The sequence below is a fragment of the Diplotaxodon limnothrissa genome, linkage group LG5 (assembly GCF_057381915.1).
Source record: "Diplotaxodon limnothrissa isolate DT_005_m linkage group LG5, D_limnothrissa_male_GT1.1, whole genome shotgun sequence".
NCBI classification, from domain to species: domain Eukaryota; kingdom Metazoa; phylum Chordata; class Actinopteri; order Cichliformes; family Cichlidae; genus Diplotaxodon; species Diplotaxodon limnothrissa.
The window spans coordinates 328818-354191 of NC_140600.1; the positions used below are offsets into that span (position 1 = coordinate 328818).

Genomic DNA, 25374 nt, shown 5'->3' on the forward strand with positions numbered 1-25374 from the left:
GTCCTCTGACACCAGCTTGGATCAATCCTTCCTAGCCTAAATCTCACTCTGTCTGTAGAGAACTCAAAACATGTATAATTATCTCGTTTTGGTGTGAATGAACCTGGTTGTGTACGTTTATCAATTGGCGGATATAAACCTGACAAAGTGGTGCAGTTACCTGTGTCCACCGCCTCTCTAGTTAATCTCAACATGCACTTATATCCCCACTCATCCTCTGGATACAGAGGAGCAGGTTCAGTAAACAAATGTGGTCGAGCGGTAGCACAAGCAACACAATCAACCACTTTCTGCTCCTTTGCATTTTGAGCCACCCAATCTAACCAAAGATTCCTATCTCCAAAACCTGTGGCACGCTCTATCAACTCCTGAGGTTTTAACCTAGTATAATCAGTGGCAACAAACCATTTTTCTTCTGGATCCTTGTAAGTAACTGTCCCTACGGGATCCGTTTGCACCGTGAGATTCAGTGCTGAGTCATTTCCCAGCGGTTTAGACCTGGGATTAAATAAATTCACCCGAATTAACCCGAATGGATCTGTCCCTACTTTATCTACCCCTACTACTAAATAAAACGCACCTCCATCAAACCCAGGTTCAGGGAGTTCACTCCATGGTCCTAGGGAAAGAGTAATAGGGTTATTTGTAACAGAATAATCTCTCTGAATAGCTATTCCCTCAAGGGCCGGTGGCACCGTTGGCTGCCATCCTACCCCTGTCCACGCGACCACCTCCTGCCAAGAACACCACTGATCCGTTACATAGGTGTAGATCTCACTATCCCATGATGGGCCCCACACCGACTTAGGGTAACACATCATTGGATGATAACAAACCCACACATTATAAGTTCTCCAGCTATTCCCGTCACCCGAGCATTTAATTACCTCACACAAATCGAATGTAAACGCTGTTGTGGATCCATTAACATACCCAAACTCGACTCCGCCACTGGCTTTAAGACACCCATCATCCCCACCTGAACCAACCGTACGCTTGACTTTTTTCGACGATTTGATCGGTTCGGGCTCTGGAGCGGATAAACCTCTGTGTCTGGGCAATTCACCTGTCTGCCAAAAAACAAAGAAACACGTTATAACACTTATTAACCCCAACACCCCCATTATTCTCCAATTTTCCCACAATTTCATGATGACTGTTCCCAGGCTCGTTTACTTTTACTCTGTACTAAAAAGATAAAATTACCAAAAGAAGAGTATAAAGTTATGAGTATAGAAATATGCGAGTAACATACAAAACTATTACGATTCCTTTAAACTATCAAATACTTTAGACTAGAGCCCTAGCCTATTTAAGAGCCTGGAATGGATTCCTCCTTGGCGCGTGACGCTCCTCTTCTTTCTTCGCCTCACTCAGGTTAGACTACTGAGGAGGACCGTGGCACAGGTGGAACGAGTATTATTCTGCCTCTATGTTCCTCCCTGCGTCGATTGGGTGGAGGCTAGCTCCAGCAAGCTCTCGTCCGCGACTGCACACTGAGACCAATGGAACCAGGTCTCCCCTTTCCCCTTCAGACGGACAGCACTGGTGGTTCGGGCAGTTACTTCGAAGGGTCCGGTCCACCTCGGGTCTTTCCACTTTCGCTTAATGACCTTCAGCCACACCGCCTTGGCATCGGGGATGGACCTGTCCTCCGCTTTCACCCCTTCTCCAACCTGTTGTGTGAAACTAGACACAAGAGCTTTTAATTCTTTCCAACATTCAATATGTTTTCTGTTACTTTTTACACTTTCTTCCGCCGGAACTGTTGTCCAAGGACCTGGAAACTGTCGTCCTGTCAACAGCTCATATGGTGTGAAACCTGTGGATTGATTAACACAACATCTTATTATCATCAATGCAATTGGCAGGGCCGCTACCCAATTTAGCCCCGTGTGAGCAGAAATCTTAGCAATTTTATTCTTCAGGTTTAGATTCATTCTTTCTACCTTTCCCTGCGACTGGGGGTGATATACCGTGCCAAATCTATGTTGCAACCCCAGCTTCTGTTCTACCTCTGCCAAATCTTTGTTTTTGAAATGAGTCCCATTGTCGGACCTAATCCGCTTAGGGAAACCATGCCGGGGGATGTAATGATTGATTAAACACTTAATCACACTTTTTGCATCCTCCCTCTTGGTAGGCCATGCCTCAGGCCAGCCCGTCAAACCATCTACACTTACCAGTAGATATCGAACTCCTCCTGGGCCTGGATCAATCATGTCAGTGAAGTCAATGACAATCTCTTCACCTGGTCTTTCTGGAATGGGGAACTTACCTGCCTCTGGTTTAATCACTGGCTTCGGATTGTGCCTCCCACTTGGTTGAAAATGCCAGGGGGAAAGTGCAAACCCTTGTGGCAACCTTGTGTATCTGTACTGTTGTCCCCCATATGTGAATGAAAAAATGTCCCTCAGAGACTCATGCAATGGGAGACAGAAAAATGCATTCGCTAGATCAATACATGTAAACCACTTCTGGTCTGGTGTTAATGCCGTCAATGCTGTGTATGGGTTTGGGACTGGCACCGTGTCAGTACGTAAAATGGCGTTGATGGCTCTTAAGTCATGTGCCATTCTGTACTTTCCTGTCCCATGCTTCTCTACTGGCAAAATAGGAGTATTCCAGTAGGATTGAGAGGGCTCAAGCACCCCTACTCTCAATAGCCCCTCAATGGTTTCTGCAATTCCCTCCTCAGCTTCTCTCTTTTGCCTATACTGTGGTTTCCAAATTGGAGTTTCAGACTTCAGCTGGAATAAAACGGGCGAACACGTTGCCTGGCCCACATCCGTAGGCCCTGCTGACCACAAGGTGTCAGGAAGAGTCGCAAGTGCGGCAACTGCATCCGCATGGTCTGTTCTTTCTCTCCCATGGATTCTTGAGATTTGTTCATGCTCCAACATCACTGTGTCCTCTGATTGACAAGTGATACGATAAATTTTGCATTTTGGCGAGTACCAAACGTCTGGAATCTGAGTAGCTTGCCAGCCAGGTTCCTCGAGGGCTCTTTTGACCATCGTCCCCAGCTCCTTCGCCTGATGACTCTCATGGACCGCCAATGTTATATGGGGCACTGAATCAGGTCCCATTTTGAACCAAGGCCGTTGTTCGTCGGTTAATTTTACTGCTGCCGCGACGCCCTCCGGACCGACATAGATGTTTTGAGAACACACATTCCAAGTCCGGCCTTCAAGGTCAGACTGGAACAGGTCCCTGTAAATTTCATCATCATTTCTATCATAATAGAGGGTGACATGGAACGGATCCCTGGGGAGAGAGAAGACTGCCAAGGCCATAATCCAAGGTTTCCACAACTGATATTGTCTTAGTATGCCTTCTTCCACCACACGACCCCAATAGATGTCAGCGGTCGTTTGTTCACAGTCTTTCAGCAAGTACTGGTTCTTTGAAAATGTCCCCAGGCACGGAAACTCTTTTCCTCCTGGAAGTGTAACTGTTAGTCCATCAGCTGAACACATGATGGTGGCCCCCAGTTTAATGAGCAGATCCCTGCCCATCAAGTTCACAGGCACATGGGGAGACACCACATAGCTGTGCTTCAATGTCTGTTTTCCCAGCACCGTCAGGGCTGGATTGGTTGTTGGCAGCGTCATTGGTACCCCAGAGAACCCAACAACACTGACCACATGGTTGGAAAGTGTGGCACTGTTTGGTTTTTGTTTCAGTGTTGAATAGGTAGCCCCAGTGTCCACAAGGAAGGTCATTTCATCTCCTTCCACACTCATTGACAACATAGGATCTGCCACTCCCATGTTGTCTGGTCTCTGTGGGTCCCGTCAGTACAGCTCCTCCTCTCCGCCCCAGTAGCCCAGGGGATACTGAGCGGCTGGCGCCATGCCTGGGTTTGGAGCTTGATGTCCCCTTGTCTGGCCCACTCTGCCTCGAAAAGTTCCCTGTGCCTGGGGTGATGATGAATAAGCTGTTTCTGGTAGCCATGGCGTAGGACAATTACGAGCCCAATGTCCTCGTCCTCCACACCTTCGGCATACATTCGGGTCCAGCATAGGTCCCCCCAGACCACGGCCCCTTGGTCCACCTCCCCTTTGGGATCCACCACGTCCCCTCAACGACCTAGTAGTCCCCCAATTCCCCGCGGGTCTTCCTTGCCTTGGGAATTCATTGGCGGGCCATCGGTCATCAGGGTACAGAACCGGATTCAAATCTGGCCAATCAGGCCCCGGATCGCCCCGTGGCTGCGCCACCAGCATCTTCTTAGGTCCATCTTTGTTTTCCTTTTTCTTTTCGCTTGATTTTTCTCTCGCCTCTGCCAATTTCAATTTCACTAACTGCGCTTGCGCCTCCTCCAGCTCCTGTTTTTTCTTGTTCACCTCGTCTTTCTCCAGCTCAAGTCGATGTATGATGTGCCTCTCCCATTTTGCTGAATCCGCCACCGCAAAATCAGGATTCTTTTGTAAATCTGTTCTTACTCGTTCTGGGAGACCTGCTAATACTGCAGATCGGAACCACGCCCTTGGTTCACCATTCTGCCCCGGATGTTCACCAGTTTGGAGAATCCACTGTTCTTTTGCATGCTCCATAAACTCTCTAGGGGAATGTTCTGGGGTCCAAACAAGCCTAGGTGTAGTGCCCTTGTTATGAGTCGGATACTTCTCACGCACTGCGTCAGAGAGAGCATTTCGCACCCTTGCATAGGGGACGTCGTTTGGTTGGCATACAGTTCTTGCTATCTCTTCTACATCTGCGAGGCCTCCTCCTCTGAAGGTCCTCCCACCGATAGCTCGGAAATCTCCCAGAGCCAATTCCTCTCCTTCTGTAAGACTTCCTAGTCTCCTCAACCAAGCGGCTCCTCCCTCCGTGATTGGGGGCAGCTGCTTCACCAGAGCCTCAAGATCTCTGATATTGTAGGGGTGGTAGACTGGTTCACCCCTTACACCCGTCAATAAAGGCATTGTGAGGGGTAATTCCTCCTCTGTGTCACCCTGCCCTTCTTCAGTTGGCAATGCAACAGTCTTCCTCTGGTTCTTCTCAAAGATAGACGGTCTTTTATCTCTTGGATCCTCCAAAACCCTCCCAGAGCGAAGGGTCGTCATTCCTGTGGGAGCCTGAAAAGTTGGGGCAAATCCTCCCCTTTGCAGGTTTGACACTTCTCTGGATTTTCGTGTGTTGGTTTTTACTGAGGCCGCCAAGTCCTTTTCCAAGGCATAAAGTGTTTGTGCTACGCTACGTGGGGTTGCTACGCCTTCCTCCTCTAATTTTCTAAAGAGGCGTTCCAGCTGTATCACGGCCTCCCGTTTGACTGCACTACTCCTGTGTCTGCCTCCACTGTGGCTGGAGCAGATGTCGATGGTGGAGGATTCTCCTGTAAATTGACAATTCCACCTGTCACTTCTCCTGTTCTTCCTTCCGGCCCCCACATAGTACCCCCCTCCAGAGCCACCACTGGACAAATATAAGGAGGGGGTGGGGCACTCAGGAAGTCCTTCAGGCTGGGATATAGCTTTCCCTCAGCCTCAGCTTCCTTTTTTAAGGCTGGCTTGATGTCGTTCACTTCCTCTTGCATCCAGTGGGAAACACCTTGGGAGATAATCATAAGCTTACAATACTTACTTTGTTTTTCCATCATAAGTTTCTTTTCAGCCTTTATTTTCCTCCCCTGGAAACGTCCTAAGGGTTCCTCTTCAAGCTCCTTGATCCTTTCTTCACATTTCTCCCCTTCCAGTTGAAAGATGGAATACAGAGGGATTCTGTCCTCCAATGTCTTCTGTTGATTTTCACATAATTCCTTCACTTCTTTTTCTAAATCCTGACACTGACGAGCAATCTCTTTTGAAGAAGTCCCTTCAGTCATTTTAATGGCTTTCTTCAATTCCTGTATTTGCTCCTTCAGTGGCTTGTATCTCTTTCCTCCACCAGGGGTCGCCTTTTCCTCTTCAGCCATTTTGCTTTTTGACCTCGCTTACCTTACCAAAATGGCCGGTCTTAGGCTCCTCCCTTAGGGGTTGCCTCGTTGTATTTTCCTTTCGGCAGTCAGAATCTCACAAGCTGGTCAAGCCGAACTTCCGCTAGGCTCCAGCCTGAGAGAGAGAGACCGCCCACAGACGCACCTTCACTCACACACACACTGTCTAATCCCCCTTTCAAGCTAAAAGCTTGACAAACGTCTAATATAACAGTTTTAAGCACGCAAAGCCAGCGAAAATTCACTCTCACATTCACTTCCCTAACGACTACAAAGTTTTCACATACAAAAATAATCCAGACAATCTACCATGCACCGTTTTCCCTCCTTATACGAGAGACTCAACCAACTTTTAAAAGCTTTATTTACACAACATCAAATAAAGGACAGATCTCTGCCTTTTCCAGGTAGAGAAGGAAATACGCCCCAACTAAAAATCTCCCAGCAATCACCCACAATTCTCAAATTTTGTCAAGATATTTATCCCCGCACTCCTACCTTACTGGAGTTTCACACAAGGGATCATTACTCATGGAATTCTATTAAACCATAGTCACATTAGGAAATCACAAACACAAGACTACAAGGTTTAGTTTATTTAATATACTGAAATCTCTTAACCACACTTCTGAGACCCCCTTTCACCTAACGAAAAGAAGCTCAGAAGGACAGAAATGGAGAAATAGGGCCGCAGCTGTACACACACACACTCCGCTCGTACTCGCGCGTGTGCCCGCTACTGCGCAGCACCACACAACCCCTCCTTTCTCCTAAGGAGAAATACACACACACTCTGGATCCACACAGAAGAAATTCAACAACACAAGACAGTTTATACAATTAACACTTTTAAATGCACAGACACACGGGTAATTTATATACAATATACACACGGGCCCGCATAGACGTCATATACCAGAAGAGGTTACTCCTAACTTTTTTGACTAATTTAAAAGCACCTATAGCCCAGGCCTCGCCTTGCTGGTCAATACACACCTCGGGAACGCCCTCCCGATAGCGCTCGAATTCCTAAGAAAACACCATATGCCAGAACAACTTTATCTCACTTCTCTATTTCTCTGCTGGTGTTGCTAAATTTTTGACTAATTTAAAAGCATCTTTCAGCCCAGAGCCTCGCTCTTGCTGATCAATTACCCGTCTCAAGTACGCCGCCTTGAAAACGGCCTCATTACTAAGTTCTAGTACTTTAAAACTGCTTCCCCGCCCGGACACCCGGATCTCCACCAGCGGCGTGAAATATCCCAGATCACGCTTTTGGCTTTACTTAAAGTTCACAAGCTCCTGACGTTTAAATAGGAGGCAGCCGGTCCGCGACTCTACCTGCCAATTAATGCAGTATAAGACACTCACTCCTAGAATGCCTGGCCATTAAGGGCGTCCCAACATTCCCTCGGTAGGCCAACCGAGCTTAAACATAACAACGCGTCCGTTGCATGTGGCGTCTGCCAAAACGCTGAACAACTGCATTCATAGGGGCCGCGCCCCAGTCCTAATCAATTTTACTTATTTTAAAAGCCTCACTGTGGGTACCCTGCCCTCCAGTTTAATTACCTGAGACCCAAAACCGCGTTTTTGCTACCCAATCAAAACCAAATGCCCTACACTACCTGCTGATCTGGCTGGCACCCAGTCAACTTTCCTTTAAACTCTTTAAACCGTATTAACTTAAACACCTAACTTCTTAACTCAAAATTCACCCCCAAAATAAACAGCAATGAATTTAGTCAGACTAATATACCCTATTTTAAACCTAATTACTCAAGATCACTATGGACCAACGCCAGAAGCCCAGACTGAGTGAATATTATTTAATTAAATTTAGTTTTAACTTCCAATATAGCGCCTTTGGATAAAAATCAACAGGTGGCACTCACCTTTTTTATGTCGCCTGGCGTCACTCAGATAGGCTGCTGGCCTTCGCCCCTGTTTGTCACCCACACGATAGCTGCAAGCTCCCTTCCTCCCCAACCGGAGTTTCGGCACCAAGTTGTTACGTCTGGTTCAGTTTGGGTAAGAAGGAAAAACAGCCGAGTCCGTGTAGGTGTCAAAAATAGTGATCTTTATTACACACTTTGCGCAGTCAGTGTGGGAAGACAAGTTGCAATACAATCCTTCGTCAACTGAACCATCCCGACTCCTTATATTGCCATTATGACATCACAGTTGGATCTTTACTGGAAATGATAACAGTCTCCCCATAGTCCAAAGTTCTCCTTATACAAACATCAGATGATACTTTAGAGAAAACAAGTGTGTGTGACATGTCATGTTGTGCAGTTCTGTGAGCCTGTGTGTCCAACTAGAGAATGTCCCGACATGACCTCCCTGTGTAAATAAGTGTGTGTGCGAACGTGCGTGTTTACATAACTCTGTATGTGCATGTTCTGATGTAGGCCTGCAAATGAATTAGAACAAGGTCTCTCCTCTTTGGACGGTGAATACAATGCTATGGATACCATTTGAGACTTGATTACAATGATGATAATATGCATCCATTACTCTTTACTCAGATTACCATAGATATAAAACAAAGATTATACTGTCATCAGATTCCACAATGGTAAATGATTAATCAATGATAACTAATTATGTGAATACAAAATAAAATATCTCCTGCTCACAATTCCCACCCTCATGCTCTCATATGCACTTACTCCACACTCAACCAACGTGGAGACAGACATAAAGAGACGTTGTACACACGATCACACTCCCCAAGCGTACTCTACAAACCGGGTCTAGGTGCCCCCGCCCCTGGAGGGGGGAACTGCACCCAGACCCAGGTGGTGTTTCCCTTGTCCCTGCGGTGGGGGGAGGCAGACCGCCCCGACTCCGCAGCAGCAGGAAGGCTCCACACTCCAGACCGCAGTCGGACGGCCAACTCCTCCTCCTAGTCCTAGCCCCCCTGCTCCAGCAGGTCGCAGAGAACGGGGGTGAGAGAAGACTCCGAACCTCCCTCCACCCGCTCATTGTAATGTTGATGCATGTGTGTTCTAAGGTGCATTTAAAACCCAGGAGGGCTTGGAGCTACCTGCCAGAGAGCAGCAGGTAAGCGCATGGTCCCTCCTGCTAGCCCTCAATGTCTACGTGTATTTAAAATTGAGAGGTGGGCAACGATGCCAGGGGTGGGGTGTACACCCTGATGGTACTTTGGACTCCGTGTATCGTGCCCACCCCCAAGATCCTATATGTATGTGTAATGAGAGTGTGAGTAATGTGAATGTCTAAGTTGGTTGGACTTGGGTGTCTTAAAGGGACACCACACCATAGTGGCTGTTACAAGGCTAGCTTGCTACAACGAATAGGCTAATACCAGCATTTTAATTCCGTCACCTTTTGTTTGGACTCCAGAGACACTGTACAGTGAGGCACCTCAGTGTCAGATCATTCACCGGTTGCTCTCGCTAGTAACCTTTGTGTTTTTGAGCCCTCTGATTCTTGTAATGCTCACAGTATTTTCTTTGATTTAGCTGATATGAATGTGTCACCTGTAGAGATAGCTGAACCTAGGACTGTTGTTCCACACCAGACTCATCTACATACTGCTACCAGCATTGTAGCCCTGCAGAACTGTTTTTCTCAGCCCTTAGACTCTAAGGTTTCCCAGTCTGAGCTCAGCCACACACCGTTAGCATCAACAGCTCTAGATGTAACGGTGCATACTGAGAGACACATACCCCCTGAAACTATGTATTCTAAGCCTGCTAAGGTTAAGAGCTGCAAGGCTTCACTTGCTATACATAGACTGGCAAAAGATTTTGGTTTGAGCACTGCAGAGCTGTTTGCGCAGGTTAAATTTTCTGTTCCCCGGTCATGTCAGTTTAACTCTGTGTGCCATGCTTTTCGGCCAGGTTTCATGGACTCTGTGTGCACTACGTCTCGGACTACATCCTGTACGACTGTGTGTAGTGTTGTTTCACATCCAGATTATCCAGACGCTGCTTGTGTGAGTTCTCCTGTACCTGTGGCTGCTCCTAAACTCACTCTTTCTAAGACTGCTAATTATGACATGGACAACTTAAGTACAGCAGAGTTGCTAGAACCAGCCCACCATAAGTCTCTGTTTACTGAAACTGTGTTTGGCTCCACTAACTTGGTTCACCCAGTGACTGTTACTGTTCCTGTGCTTCGCTCTCTGCCTCCAGTTCCTGTAACCAGGGCAGCGCGGGCCTGGTTTTCCCTTGCTCCCGTATCAGTTCCTCGGGAGAGGGTGGCTGAGGTCCAGCTGGTCCCTGCTTCTGTCCCCAGACTGGCAGAGGCGCCGTTCATCCCAGCACCCGTACCTGCCCCTCGGGTGGGGTTGATGCACGCCCAGCCTATGGCTGCGCCAGTTCCGGTTCCCTGGGTGAGGTCTACTGTGACCCTGCTGACTCCTGCACCCGTCTCAGTCCCTCGGGTGGGAGCAGCAGAGGTCCAACTAGCTCCTGCACCTACACCGGCCCCCAGGGTAAAGGCAGCCAGAGCCCAGCTCGTCCCTGCACCCGTATCTGTTTCTCGGGTGGGGATGGCTGGTGTTCGGCCAGGCCCAGCACCCGTTCCTGTTCCTCGGAGGAGAGCAGCCAAGAGTCAGTCACCTGTTCAGTCACCGGCTCAACTACCTGCTTTCCCACCATCACTACAACCACAACTACAACTTGCACTTCAATCGATAGCACAGTCATTAGCCCAGTTATCAGCCTGGTTTCCTATTTTGTCTTCAGCTCAGTCTCTAGCACAGTTATCAGCTCAGTTATTAGCTCCGTCACCAGCTCAGTTCATAGCTCAGCAACCCGTTCAGACACTGCCCACCTCAGCTGGGAGCTTTTGTGAGCTTTCTCCGCCAGCTGAGGACTGCGTGGTGCTGACACACTTTGGACAGACTGTTTGCCCTGCACAGCCCCAGCCGTTGCATCCTAAGCCGACTGCGTGCCCTGTGCCGCTACAGTTAGCGTCCGCTGAGCTAGAGCTGCCACGCCAGCGCCTGGTCCGGCTCCGTCGCCTGTGGCTGCCACGCCACCGTCTGGTCCTGCCTCGTCTGGTCTTGTGCCCTCCAAACTACATCCGGTACGCCCGACGATCTGTGGCCGCCGCCGTCTTCCACGCGGCCGGCCTCCGGATCTGTTCTGTCGCCATGGCCACCTTTCCCCTGGCCGGCCTCTACATTGTAGATACATATTGAAGACATCAGATACATCAAGCAAGATATGTGAAATAATGTAGGCAAAACACTGATAAATAACTCAATTTATAGTGAGGATGCGCTGCGAACGCCTGGCAGAGGCCCTGGTCTGCAAGATCTTCAACACACACCTCCTGCAGAGCTTCATCAGCATTCTGAGGGAGAGTGGGGAGATTGAGTCCAGATTGGACCATTCACAACCACCTGCTGCACTCAGGCACGATGACTCATCTATCTACGGAAATGAGGCCACTGAGGCAGTTAAAAAACACCTTGGTGGCAGAGCTCCTGGGGTGGATGAGGTTCGCACAGAGTTCCTGAAGGCTCTGGATATCATAGGGCTGTCTTGGTTGAAGCATCTACAATGTTGTGTGGAGATAAAGGACGATTCCTCTGGATTGCTAGACTCGGGTGGTGGTTCCCGTCTTTAACCCTCTGGGGTACAATTTGGCGTTTTTGATACTTTTGATTCTACGTCTTTAGTTCACCTTTAAAAACTGTTTACATTACCTAGCGCTGCCCTTAGAAAGTTTTTACCATTTGTTCCCGCAGTAAATACCACAGTGAATGTATTATTTAACATAAGTCTGCACTTTCAACTAAAATGTTGAAATGAAATGGAGACTCTGGGTCGCTGCATCTTGTTGCTGTGTTATGTTAGTTATGTTAGCTGTGTTGGTGAAATTGGTGATTTGGAAGCGCCGGCACGTGAATGGTAAATGGACTGATACATATATAGCGCTTTTCTAATCTCCCGGAGTACAATACAATAAGCCTCATTCACCCCAATCACACCCACTCATACAAGCACTGCTAAACACAAGTCCAAACTAACCAACACTGACACGCATTCACACTCCGATGAACATGGGGTTAGTATCTGGCCCAAGGATATTTGGCATGCAGGATAGAACCACCAACCTTCCAATCAGTAGCTATGGCTATGGCTCAGTGAGGTCGATAGCTGTCGACGGATATCCATAGCTGTCCGTCAACCTTAACAAGTGGGACTGAAGGGTGTGTTCCAATTGTAGTGGTATCATACTCCTCAGCCTCCCTGGGAAAGTCTATGCCAGGGTGCTGGTTCATCTGTTACTCAAACCTTGGATACAGGGGGAACAATGCCATTTTCATCGTGGTCGTGGAACACTGGACCTTTACCCTCTTGAGGATACTAGAGGGTGCATTGAAGTTTGCGCAAAAAGTAAACATGTATTTTGTGGACTTTGAGGAAAGCATTTGACCGTGTCCCTCGGAGTGTCATGTGGGATGTTCTTGGGGAGGATGGGGTGTCTGGCCCATTGCTAAGGGCCATTTGATCCTTATAGAACCGTTTCAAGAGCTTCTTCTTCATATCGAGCAATAAGTCAGACTCATTTCTGGTGGGTGATGGATGCCCTTTGTTACATCAGCTCTTTAGAGGAGATGGCAAAAATCAGACCTTTATGGTCAAATAGCTATTAAGAAACCATGACTAAGGAAAAGCAACAGGAAAAAGAAATTTGTTTGGGCCAAGAAATACAAGGAACGGTATTTCTTGGCTCTATGGTCTGATGAGTCCAAATATTAGATCCTTGGTTCCATCCTCCGCGTCTTTGTGAGACACAGAAAGGTGAACGCATGGTCTCTACATGCATGGCTCCCACCAGCTATTTGACCAAGAATGAGAGTGATGGAGTACTCTGCCAGATGGCATGGCCTCCACAGTCACCTCACCTTAACCCAGTCGAGAAGGTTTCAATCAATCAAGCAATTTATTTATAAGCACATTTAAAAGCAACACAGATTGACCAAAGTCCTGTACATAGTTAAAAAGTAAGAAGTAGACCAAACACACACAAAGAACAAAACAAAAAGCTAGAGAGTAAAAATTTGTTTTCAAACGGTTTTTTAAAATGTCAAGTGTTGAAGAGATCCTCATTTCAAGTGGCAGACTGTTCCAAAGATTGGGTGCAGCAATCGCAAAGGCCTGATCTCCTCTGTTTTTTAGCCTGCTTCTAGGGACCACTAGAAGCAACTTATCAGCTGACCTGAGAGCTCTATTAGGAGTATTTTTAGTGAACAGATCAGAGAGGTATGCCGGAGTGTATCCATTTAGAGATTTAAAAACAAGCAATAAAATCGTAAAATCAATTCTACAATGTACTGGAAGCCAGTGTTAATGAGCCAAGACTGGGGATATATCGTCATGTTTACGAGTGCCTGTCAAGAATAGCTGCAGCATTCTGAACTAGCTGAAGACGAGACAGCAGAGCCTGGCTGATACCAAAATAAAGACTATTGCAGTAGTCAAGCCTGGATGAAGGAAATGCACGCATCACTTTCTCGAAGTCAGCAAATGACAAAATGTTCTTAGTTTTTGCTTGTGCCCTGAGCTGGAAGAAGCTGGCTTTTACAACAGAATTAATTTGTTTCTCAAATGAAAAGCTACTATCAAAGAGCACTGCCAGATTCTTTGCAAAGCGATTTCTGGACTTTTCCAGAGGAAACAAGGTCAACCTTCAGAGACAAGCGAGGGTCAGAAGGTCCAGATAGTACAATCTCAGTTTTTTGGTCATTTACATTCCAAAAATCTAATAAAAACCACAATCTTTTTAAGAGAAAAGTAAATTTGAGAATCATTGGCATAACAGTGAAATGAGATTCCATGTTTTCTAAAAATAGAGCCTAATGGGAGCATGTAAAGGGAAAAGAATACTGGGCCCAGGATAGATCCTTGAGGGACCCCACATGTAAGGGCACCCCCCTTACATGTGGGGATGAAGGTTTGGATGAGATGGACCGAGTGAAGGCAAAAAGGGCCAACAGGTGCTCAGCCTTTCTGAGAACACCTCCAAGACTGCTGGAAAACCATTTAAACTGACTACATCATGAAGCTCATTCAGAGAATGCCAAGTGCAAAGCAGTAATCAAAGCAAAGGGTGGCTATTGTAAAAAATCTCAAATATGGTTTGAGTTATTTGAGCACACTGTTTTGTTTACTACATCATTTCATATGTGTTCATTCATGTTTTGATTCCTTCAGTGAGAATCTACAATGTAAATAGTCATGAAAATAAAGACAAACAATTAAATGAAAAGGTGTGTCTAACCATTTGATTGGAATTGTATTTTAAAGGTTTAAACACTCACACTGACTCACATGACAGTACAACTTCAGTTTTCTGAAGTTCAAATGCCTTGAGGAAACTGAAAGCATTTTATTTAAAGCAAAATACAAACCTAAGCTGTTGATTTTTCAATGGAATCAAAATAACTCATAAATATTTAAAAGTACAAGGAGTTATCTAAAGTATTGTCTTTGTTGAAATGTCACTTACTGGGAATTTACAGTGTTCTTGAAATTAGTCTTCCTGCTCAACAGAATTTACCAGGAAAGCTCAGAGGTTCCCAGTACTCAGTCCATTAAACAGCATCAAGCAGACATGGACTCCATATTTAAGGTTTTTATATGTACATCTATTTTAAATCTATTCTGTTAACAATTATCTCCATGCTGCTCTTTGTAGAATAGTGGGTTGTCAGTGTTTCCAACATAGATCTGATGTTTGGCTCCATGATTTCAGTCTGATTGGGTCATTCATAATATTCTGTTCCAGCTGCTGGAGGAGAACATCATCACTTTTGTAAAGAACGAGTTGAAAATGATCCAGAAGGTTGTGTGCCCAGATTACCACCAATGTTTGGAGAAGCAGAGAGAGATGGGGGGTGAAGAAGAAGAAGAACAGACGAGGAAGAACAGCAGAGAGGCACTTCTGAAGATCACACTGGACTTCCTAAGGGTGATGAAGCAGGATGAGCTTGCTGAGCGTCTGCAAAGCAGTAAGATAATTTATTTGACAATTTAATCTGTTGTGTAAGTGGAACATTTATTAATGCCTCAACATGGACCAAACATGCTCTCATTCGATCCTTGGGGTATTTAAATTATGTGCATTTTGAAACACATGAACTTATATTCTACTTTTTTTTCTTTTTTCTTAGAACTTTGTGCTGCAGTTTATCAGCGTCACGTCAAGTCCAAGCTAAAGAGGAAGTTTCAGTGTGTGTTTGAGGGCATCACTAAAGCAGGAAACCCAACCCTTCTGAATCAGATCTACACAGAGCTCTACATCACAGAGGGAGGGACTGCAGAGGTCAATGATGAACATGAGGTCAGACAGATTGAAACAGCATCCAGGAAACCAGACAGACCAGAAACAACCATCAGACAAGAAGACATCTTTAGAGCCTCACCTGGAAGAGATAAACCAATCAGAACAGTGCTGACAAAGGGAGTGGCTGGCATTGGGAAAACAGTCTTAACACAGAAGTTTGTGCTTGACTGGGCTGAAGACAAAGCCAACCAGGACATCCAGTTCATATTTCCATTCACTTTCAGAGAACTGAATTTGCTTAAAGAGGAAAAGTTCAGCTTGGTGGGACTTGTTCATCACTTCTTTATTGAAACTAAAAAAGCAGGACTCCGCAGCTTTGAGGACTTCCGGGTTGTGTTCATCTTTGATGGTCTGGATGAGTGTCGACTTCCTCTGGACTTCCACAAAACTACAATCCTAACTGACCCTAGAAAGTCCACCTCAGTGGATGTGCTGCTGATAAACCTCATCAGGGGGAACCTGCTTCCCTCTGCTCGCCTCTGGATAACCACACGACCTGCAGCAGCCAATCAGATCCCTCTTGACTGTGTTGGCATGGTGACAGAGGTAAGAGGGTTCACTGACCCACAGAAGGAGGAGTACTTCAGGAAGAGATTCAGAGATGAGGAGCAGGCCAGCAGGATCATCTCCCACATCAAGACATCACGAAGCCTCCACATCATGTGTCACATCCCAGTCTTCTGCTGGATCACTGCTACAGTTCTTGAGGATGTGCTGGAAACCAGAGAGGGAGGACAGCTGCCCAACACCCTGACTGAGATGTACATCCACTTCCTGGTGGTTCAGGCCAAAGTGAAGAAGGTCAAGTATGATGGAGGAGCTGAGACAGATCCACACTGGAGTCCAGAGAGCAGGAAGATGATGGAGTCTCTGGGAAAACTGGCTTTTGATCAGCTGCAGAAAGGAAACCTGATCTTCTATGAATCAGACCTGACAGAGTGTGGCATCGATATCAGAGCAGCCTCAGTGTACTCAGGAGTGTTCACACAGATCTTTAAAGAGGAGAGAGGACTGTACCAGGACAAGGTGTTCTGCTTCATCCATCTGAGTGTTCAGGAGTTTCTGGCTGCTCTTCATGTCCATCGGACCTTCATCAACTCTGGAGTCAATCTGCTCGAAGAAATTCAAACTGTAACCCAGAAGTCTAAATCATTTGAAAAGAACTTAAACAACTTAAAACATCTCCACCAGAGTGCTGTGAACAAGGCCTTACAGAGTCCAAATGGACAACTGGACTTGTTCCTACGCTTCCTCCTGGGTCTTTCAATGCAGACAAATCAAACTCTCCTACAAGATCTACTGGCACAGATAGGAAGTAGCTCACATAAAAACAAGAAAACAATCCAGTACATCAAGAAGAAGCTCAGTGAGAATCTGTCTGCAGAGAAAAGCATCAATCTGCTCCACTGTTTGAATGAACTAAATGATCGTTCTCTAGTGGAGGAGATCCAACAGTCCCTGAGATCAGGAAGTCTCTCCACAGATAAACTGTCTCCTGCTCAGTGGTCAGCTCTGGTCTTCATCTTACTGTCATCAGAAGAAGATCTGGATGTGTTTGACCTGAAGAAATATTCTGCTTCAGAGGAGGCTCTTTTGAAATTTCTAACAGTGGTCAAAGCCTCCAACAAAGCTCTGTAAGGAATTTTGTTTTGGATGTTATCATTATTATTATTATTATTATTATTATTATTATTATTATTATTATTATTTTAAATGCAACTTAGTTGATGGTGTTTTCTGTATTTTTGAAAAACAGCAACTAGAGCTTTTTTCTTTTTTTTAATAAGGTACAGTGTCTGTTCAGTTTCTCGACTGGTCTGTCCTTCAAGCTCGGGTCCTCTACCAGAGCCATGGGAGCTTGAGGTTCCTGTGCAGTATCTTAGCTGTGTCTAGGACTGCACTCTTTTTGGCAGAGATCTCTGATGTTGCTCGTGGGATCTTCTGGCGCGACTCGCCTAGCTTGAGAGTCACTACGCGTAGCACTCCAGTTACCACTGGGACCACTGTTACCTTCACTCTCCACATTTTCTTGAGCTTTACTCTGAGCCCTTGGTATTTCTCATGCTTCTTGTGTTCCTTCTTCCTGATGTTGCTGTCATTCGAAACACTACATCTATCACTACGTCCGTCTTCTTCCGTTTATCTACCACAACTATGTCCAGTAGGTTAGCCATCACCATTTTGCCTGTCTGTATCTGGAAGTCCCACAGGATCTTAGCTCGGTCATTCTCCACCACCCTACGGGGCGTCTCCCATTTTGACCTCGGGACTTCCAGGCCTTTACAACGATGCTCTACGCACATATATTCAGCCCTACCCTTGTCTATATAAACACCTTTTAGAGAAACCAAGGAAGCGCAAAAAACACCACAGAATTTCCATATAGTGAAACCCCACTTGGTCTATCATGTTGTAAACCAGTGTTAAGAATTGAGCCATTGCTGTTAACATGTTGAATTTGACTATACAAATTCTATTACTTTCCTCTCTCTCTGATTAAGCTCTCAGAGAGTTAAAAAATTAAGTTTGCCCTTTGTGTTATAATCAACATTACTGTTGATTGCATATCCTCAGGCTCTACAGCTGTTGGTGAAGTAAATCACAGTCACTACATTGCATGTGTCAAGACAGTTTATTTCTTTGCTCAGTCATTTTAAAGTACTTTAAGTTTGTGGTTGAGAAACATTACTGTCCTCAGTGAAGCATTCCTCTCTCATCTAAATTCTGATGTCAACACCACGAACCTCAAGTAACACTTCACAAATAAGAACAGAAGTCTGATCCTCCTTTACTATCTTCTTTTCTCAAAGTCAAGTTCAATTTTCGATTTCCAAATAGAAAACCAGAAATGATGTTATTCAGTAATGCACTTAAGCATGTTTCCTGAAAGTGGTCCATCATAAGAAAGGGGGTGATAAAGTAGCCTTAGAGAAGGAAGAAAAGGAAGAAGGAAGAGATAAAACATTTTTCTGTTAGGTTAAGAAAATAATAATAATAATGATGGGGTGCATGAAGCCCCAGCATAAGGACTGTGAAGTCCCCGAATAAAAGCAACAAACCAAAAAGAGAGTTATAACGAAGTATTATTTGTCCCCTTTTATTTGCTGCATTGTTTTTAATCTATGATTACTGTTGCCTAGCAACAGAATTACTAAATTGGCCACCAGTAGTGTATGCCTGCATCACTTGATACTGAACTACTATCATTAAATCTACCAGCTCCTCACTGTTTTTCATTTATGTAGATGCATATTATTGTTGTTGAGTAAATTTAATTTTTTGTGTTTGCCACAGAGTTAACTATAAAAGTTTTCACAACACTTCCAGTCGTTTTGTCTTGTCTTATCCAGACAATATTAAAGTTCCTTTTATGTGACTACATATATCAATGTTTCTTCAGGATGAACTGGTGTAATCTTTCAGAGAGGAGCTGTGAAGCTCTGTCCTCAGTTCTCAGCTCCCAATTCTGTCATCTACGAGAGCTTGATCTGAGTAACAACAACCTGCAGGATCCAGGAGTGAAAGTTCTCTCTGCTGGAGTGAGCAGTCTGAACTGTATATTGGAAACACTAAGGTCAGTTTCAGTCTTTTAAAATTATAACAATGTAAAATCAGTTCGTTGTTCTTTTGAGTCTGAAACGACTTACTAATGTAAGACTTCAGATATGATGCAAAAATGGCATTATTTAACGCTAAAGATGACATAATCTATCATTTTAATGTTTTCATGTTAGTCTCACATGTCAAGTTTCATTTTGTCTGTCGCTTAATTTCTAATCATTTGGTTGAGTCCTGTGATTTTAAATTAAAGTGCAAGAGTTCTAAATCAACTGGATGTTGACCCAGCCCCTTTCAGAAACAGAAACAGGCAATGGCAAAGGCAAGATCTTTGCAATGAGTCCTCCCATTCTCACAAACTGTTGCTCATAAGAGAATGTGTCAATGTTAACATTGACACAATCTCTAACATTCTGGCTCTAACATTCTGGCTTAACACCACAATCTGTGTAATCATCATACAGAAACTGTGAAATAAACTTCCTTTACATATCAGGACCCCTTCAACACTGGATACTGTTAAATTAAGGTGAATGCATGTACAGAATGAATGTCACTGTATCTGAAAAGGCTGGAATATTTAAAAAAGAAAAAACGAAAAAAAAAAACCACTTTAACACTTTAAGGCCGGTCGGAGCGGGTACGCTACGTTTTGCGCAACTATTTTTAAAGCCCGGTAAAATTGCAACCGCATAAGCTAGCGCAATTTATTTTTTATTTTTTTGCATATGAAACTTGAGTAGTTGTACTCACATCTTATTCATTTAGCTTGTCCCAGGTCACAGTTTCCTTCCACATATGGCTTTGCAAGATTTGCATTTGCAGGAAAAAAACCCCCATTATATTCCTGTAGGACTTGGTTCTATGGTAGGTCTTAAAGGGTTAAATAACTTTTCTTGTTGTTTTGTGTGTCTGCAGTTTGTCAGGCTGTCTGATCACAGAGGAAGGCTGTAATTATCTGGCCTCAGCTCTGAACTCCAACCCCTCACATCTGCGAGAGCTGGACCTGAGCTACAATCATCCAGGAGACTCAGGAATGAAGTTGCTGTCGGCTGGACTAAAGAATCCAGGCTGGAGACTGGACACTCTAAGGTATGGCAAGAATGTTCAGTAGAGGAGGAACAGCTGGAAATGTTCATTTTTATTTCAAACTGACGTTACCTTTGGACAATTTTTTTATTCTTTATGTGTATCTTCAAATGTTTTTGGCATTTTGCAATTTTTTTTTATGTATTGCACACAATGTGGGTGCCAAATACTATTATTGTTTCCTGCCTAACAATACAATGACAATAAAATAACAATCCTTAGTCTTGAATGATAGTAAAATAACTTTAACAGACAAAGAACCCTACAGAAATATATATTTCCAGTATGGGTCCCTAGGCTAAACTGAAGCACTACTGGCCCGGACGTCACCCAAAAAATTAGAAGGTCTGCATCAGGTGTTGAGCAACCAGGACACACTAATGAGCTTCTGGAAGTAAAAGGCACAAGTGGGCAAGAGATGAGAACAGGGCGCTGTTGGAATTCTTCTACCGAGTAACCCCAGCCAAATAGGATCTGGGACCTATGGAATTGTCCATACCCAGGAATCCAGACTGATGGCGAAACAACTAGTACCTCAGTGCTCCAACATTTGGAAGAAGGAACTGCTCTTACGTCTAGAAATTGATGAAGAAATGCTATGGCAAGGGGCAGGTCAGGAGGGAGATACTATCATTACCCATGCAGAAGGAGTGTTGAGTGTTGAGTAGCTGACCTAAATGACAGGATCATGGTGAAGTTTGAAACCTGGACCCTCTGTAGCCAGTTAAAAAGTTTAAGTGAAGTACCCTCTGAAGATGCACTAGTTCAGGGGTGTCAAACTCCAGTCCTCAAGGGCCAGCATCCTGCTTGTTTTTGAGATATCCCTGCCCTACCTGCTGCTGATTACCTGAATCAGGTGTGCTTTGCCAATAAGAAGCAACAAAGGCAGGTTAATTTGAAAACAAGCAGGACAGCGGCCCTCGAGGCCTGGAGTTTGACACCTGTGTACTAGATAATGTGAAAGCAGCATTCTGGACAATTTGAATAGCAACCATCACTGAGACTAATGAGCTGATCTACACCTTAGAGTTGTTCCTGTGCTGGCAAGATTGGTGCCTTTGTGCTATCTTTCAGACCAGATTTGTCTGACCACTGGAAGCATTTCTGGATGTCATCCACTTCCTCTCTCTGCTAGTGGTACATACCGTGCGGAGGCCTGCCCTTCCATGATGGTTCTTCTCCATGCTCCTTTTTGTTCTTAGGTTTCTGCTGCCTGAGGTATTCATTGAGCACACATTGGGTTTTGGCAGTGGTTCTGATGCTCACCAGTCCTTAGCCTTCTTCCTTCTGTGAAACCTTCCATTTATGGTAAAGAGCGTCCTTGTCTTGATGTCAGTGACTTCTAGTGATGGGTAGATGAGGCCTCGTGAAGCGTTTCAGCACATTCTCCAAACTGTATCGATACTGTGTCGACACAGTGTTGCTGTTTTGCTCCATACTGACCCTGCTGCACCTTAAATATCATTGCAGGCAACTTACTTGAGACACACAACAGACACTGATTCAATGACCTAGTCATACTTGTATACACTGTAAGGTATTGTACTTTCCATGGAATCACTTTATATATCTTTTACATTGCGAATATTGTAGTGATCTTTAAAATATTTTGTGAATGACATTAAGTGAAAATTAAAATGAAAGTATTGTGACCCTAATACCCTAACCCTAATATTACCCATTTAAATGTAATTGACTCAGAGTTTATTATAAATTTCTATTCAGAAAAATGAGTTTATCCAATTCTTTTTCATTCAGTCTATTGCGTGTTTTTTGACACCATTTCCCCAGCTTTGGAAAACACAAGCTCACAGGGCACATATGAAGCTGGGGTACACAAAAACTGTAAAGCCAGGTCGAAAAGGTCCAGATAAGATGTCTTCCTATTCCCCCAGTACGTTAAAGGATCCTCTGATTTTGGAATGTTTCTCTTCAACAATCTCCACAATACTAAGGGGCTGGCAGTCCTTTATAATAAAATTCAGGACTGCCTGGTCCAGAGCAATCTTCCTAGATGCTTGATTGAAAAATAATAAAACACATATTAATAAAAAAAAAAATATTATAATGCTGCTCAGTGTCTATATAGGCCGACGTGTTCATTCTCGGTGTGTTTGTCTCCTCATTTTCATGTTTGGCTCTGTAATGCCTAAGCATTGAGGAGGTGCTTTTGTTAAGAAAGCTCCGCAGAACAGATGCAACATTTAACCTGCATAAAATAAAATAAATAATTTACACTGCAAGTCACTTTACTGTTTTTCCTATTCTGATAGATTACATTGAAACAAAGACAGAAAAACAGTTACCTTATTTGCAGTTACAAGATCGAAATGATCCCACACAGCAGAAACATTTCTTTTTTCTTTTGGGCTCCATTTTGTTGTAGAGACATATGTATTTTTTTTTTCTTCGCGAGAGCAATTTTGTTTTTTGGTGGCGACTCATTCCGTTGGCAGATGTGGAGGCGGTACCTTTTAAACACAGTTTGACGTGTTGGCAATGAGCGATAATCCAGCTGTGTCGTTCACATGACTTTTTCTTAAAGTGACACACGCACCAATACAGGTTTCGCTCTCATACATGCGCCGGTGCGTCAGTGTTGCTGGACCCATCACTAGTGGCTTCTATCTTGTCCTTTGGCCACCTTATTATCCTAGCAGGGTACCTGATCACTGGCAGAGGGACAGGTGTTGATGACCGAGATCTTGTTTTTCCCAGTCAGCTGACTCTTGCCTGACTTTGTGCTGGTATTTCCTAACAGCTTAGTTGTGGTTCCCATTTGCCTGTGAGATTCCTAAGTACTTGTATCTGTCCTCAGTATCTGCAATGTTGCCTTCTGGTAGTACAATAACATTAAATAGGACCACCTTCCCTCTCTTTGTTACATCCAACTAAACTTCTTCAGTCTGAATGACAATCCAATGTCTTTGCTGAACATCCTAGTGGTGTGGGTCAGTGAATTGAGCTCTCGTTCACTCTTGGCTGACCACTTGATTTCAGCCACGTAGAGAATGCACCTAATGATTGCTACATTCCTGTTTCAGTAGCTAGTGTTGTTAATAGTCTCATTGAGGGGTTTCAGGCCCAGGAAGAACAACAGTGGTGGAAAGACATTTCCTTGATAGATCACACAGATGACAGTGACTTGTGCTTGGCTTGAAGTTGGTCTCCAGTGTTGATTGACAGATTCCCATTGAGTTCCTGATGAAGACTCTTAGTGTCCAGTTCATCTTGTATAGTTCAAGGCTTCCAGGTTTCCAATACTTTCAGGAGCCAGGTGTGGGCAGCGAGTAAATAGTCAATCCAGGTGGTGCGCAGGTTATACTCTCAGGCGACTGCTCTGTCTACCAGAAATTGATGTCTCACTCTTCTGGTGTTACTGACAATTCCTTTCTGTGCCCTGTTAAAATATTGAGTCTATTATGTATCTGCTTCTGATCTTAGCCAGGATGTTGCCTGAGAGGAGCTTCTGTGTGGGACTGAGGCAGGTTATTGTCCAATGTGAGTCATTGGAAATCCAGACTGTCCAGCCTTTCTGCCATTCAGCCATTCTGGGTGTCTCTCATAGAAAAAGAAGAGGAATAGAAAGGTTATGAAGCTTAGAGTGTGAATTAGTCATATCTCATTCATTATAGTGGTGTACTGGCAGTGCCAGGATCAGCCCAAACCATCAGCAATTTGATCCACACATGAATTGAAGTGTACTTGTGAAAATATTGGACTGTTCCTTTATCAGTGTCTAACAGTATGTGTATGAGAGCCATGTAATGTCCATGTGTGCATGCTGACTGTGCTGCTCTGACCCCCCTCCTCCTTTCAGGGTGGAGCCTGCTGGAGTCCGATGGTTGAGACCAGGTCTGAGGAAGTGTAAGTGTGTTTTTAATGGGATTCATGAAAACAAAGCAGCACACATTCAACCATCTTCATCATGTCAGGAGTCATCATCAAAGTGTCAATCAATGAACAGATGATGGATCAATAACTGCAGCTGGATTGTGTTTGTTCTCTCCATCAGATTCCTGTCAACTCACAATCGACACAAACACAGTGAACACAAAGCTCCAACTGTCTGACAACAACAGGAAGGTGACAAATGTGGATCAGGTTCAGTCATATCCTGATCATCCAGACAGATTTGATTATTGCCCTCAGTTACTGTGTAGAAATGGTCTGACTGGTCGCTGTTACTGGGAGGTCGAGTGGAGTGGAGACGTTTTTATATCAGTGAGTTACAGAAGAATCAGAAGGAAAGGAGACAGTTATGACTGTGTGTTTGGATGGAATGAGGAGTCCTGGAATTTGAGCTGCTCTGATGATGGTCCTTGCTCTGTCAGGCACAAAAACAGTGAAACACCCATCATCTCCTCCTCCTCCTCCTCCTCCTCTGTCTCTAACAGAGTAGCAGTGTATGTGGACTGTCCTGCTGGCACTCTGTCCTTCTACAGAGTCTCCTCTGACACTCTGATCCACCTCCACACCTTAAACACCACATTCACTGAACCTCTTTATCCTGGGTTTACAGTCTTGTTTCCCGGTTCCTCAGTGTTTGTCTTCTGTGGAGAGTCTAAAGAGTCTGCTCCTGTTAGAGAAAGCTTTGACTGTTGAACAGATAGTTCAGTCTGTACATGTCTCCTTCACTCAGAAACTGCCATGGTCCTGGGTGGCCCAGTGTTTTGTATTTGTGTTTTTGTATTTTGAGTGTCCAATTTGATTTTAAATTGAACACTCAAATTAGGGCTACTGTAAAGTCCAGTTTTTATCATTTAAGGCTATTTTATCCAGGCCGCATTTTGAAACAGTAATCCATGCTTTTATTTCATCTCGTTTCGATTACTGTAATGCTCTGTATTTTGGAGTTAGTCGGTGTCTTCTCTCTCGTCTGCAGCTGGTCCAAAATGCTGCTGCACGACTTTTAACCAGAACTCGTAAAAGAGAGCACATAGCTACCATCCTCGCTTCACTCCATTGGCTGCCTGTATATCTTGGAGTTCATTTTAAAATTGGCATGTTTGTTTTTAAATTTTTAAATGGTGTTGCCCCAACTTACCTCTCTGAGCTTCTGCATCCTTACTCACCCCCAAGGTCTGTCAGGTCAGCTGACAAGCTGCTCCTGGAGGTACCCAGGTCCAAGAGAAAGCTCAGAGGGGACAGGACCTTCTCTATTGCTGCTCCTAATCAGTGTAACAATCTGCCCCAGCACAATAGAAAGACCCCTTAATTGTCCACTTTACACTTTGGCTTATGACACAGTCTGACCCTGATTTTGATGTTTTAATCTAATGTGATGATTTTATTGTTTTAAATGTAATTCCAATTATCATTTTATACTATTTTATTATTGTTTTTGATATTTGTGCGAATTTTATTATTTTAAATATCATTTAAATTATCACCTTATTTTTTTCAATACTTTTTTCTTTATTTTATATTATTTTCTTTTTTTTTTTACT

General features: G+C 44.4%; 1 protein-coding gene across 1 annotated transcript in view; it reads left to right on the forward strand.

The window, feature by feature from the left end:
* Nucleotides 1-24529, forward strand: part of LOC146631390 (NLR family CARD domain-containing protein 3-like) — a 56695-nt gene extending 32166 nt beyond the window's left edge. The window contains exons 3-9 of the mRNA XM_085352929.1: nucleotides 14485-14563; nucleotides 14720-14942; nucleotides 15105-16911; nucleotides 18678-18851; nucleotides 19754-19927; nucleotides 23745-23791; nucleotides 23940-24529. Of these exons, the coding sequence (XP_085209055.1) occupies nucleotides 14485-14563; nucleotides 14720-14942; nucleotides 15105-16911; nucleotides 18678-18851; nucleotides 19754-19927; nucleotides 23745-23791; nucleotides 23940-24529 (3094 nt within the window). The remainder of the gene's footprint in view (nucleotides 1-14484; nucleotides 14564-14719; nucleotides 14943-15104; nucleotides 16912-18677; nucleotides 18852-19753; nucleotides 19928-23744; nucleotides 23792-23939) is intronic.
* The last annotated feature ends 845 nt before the right edge of the window (nucleotides 24530-25374 follow it).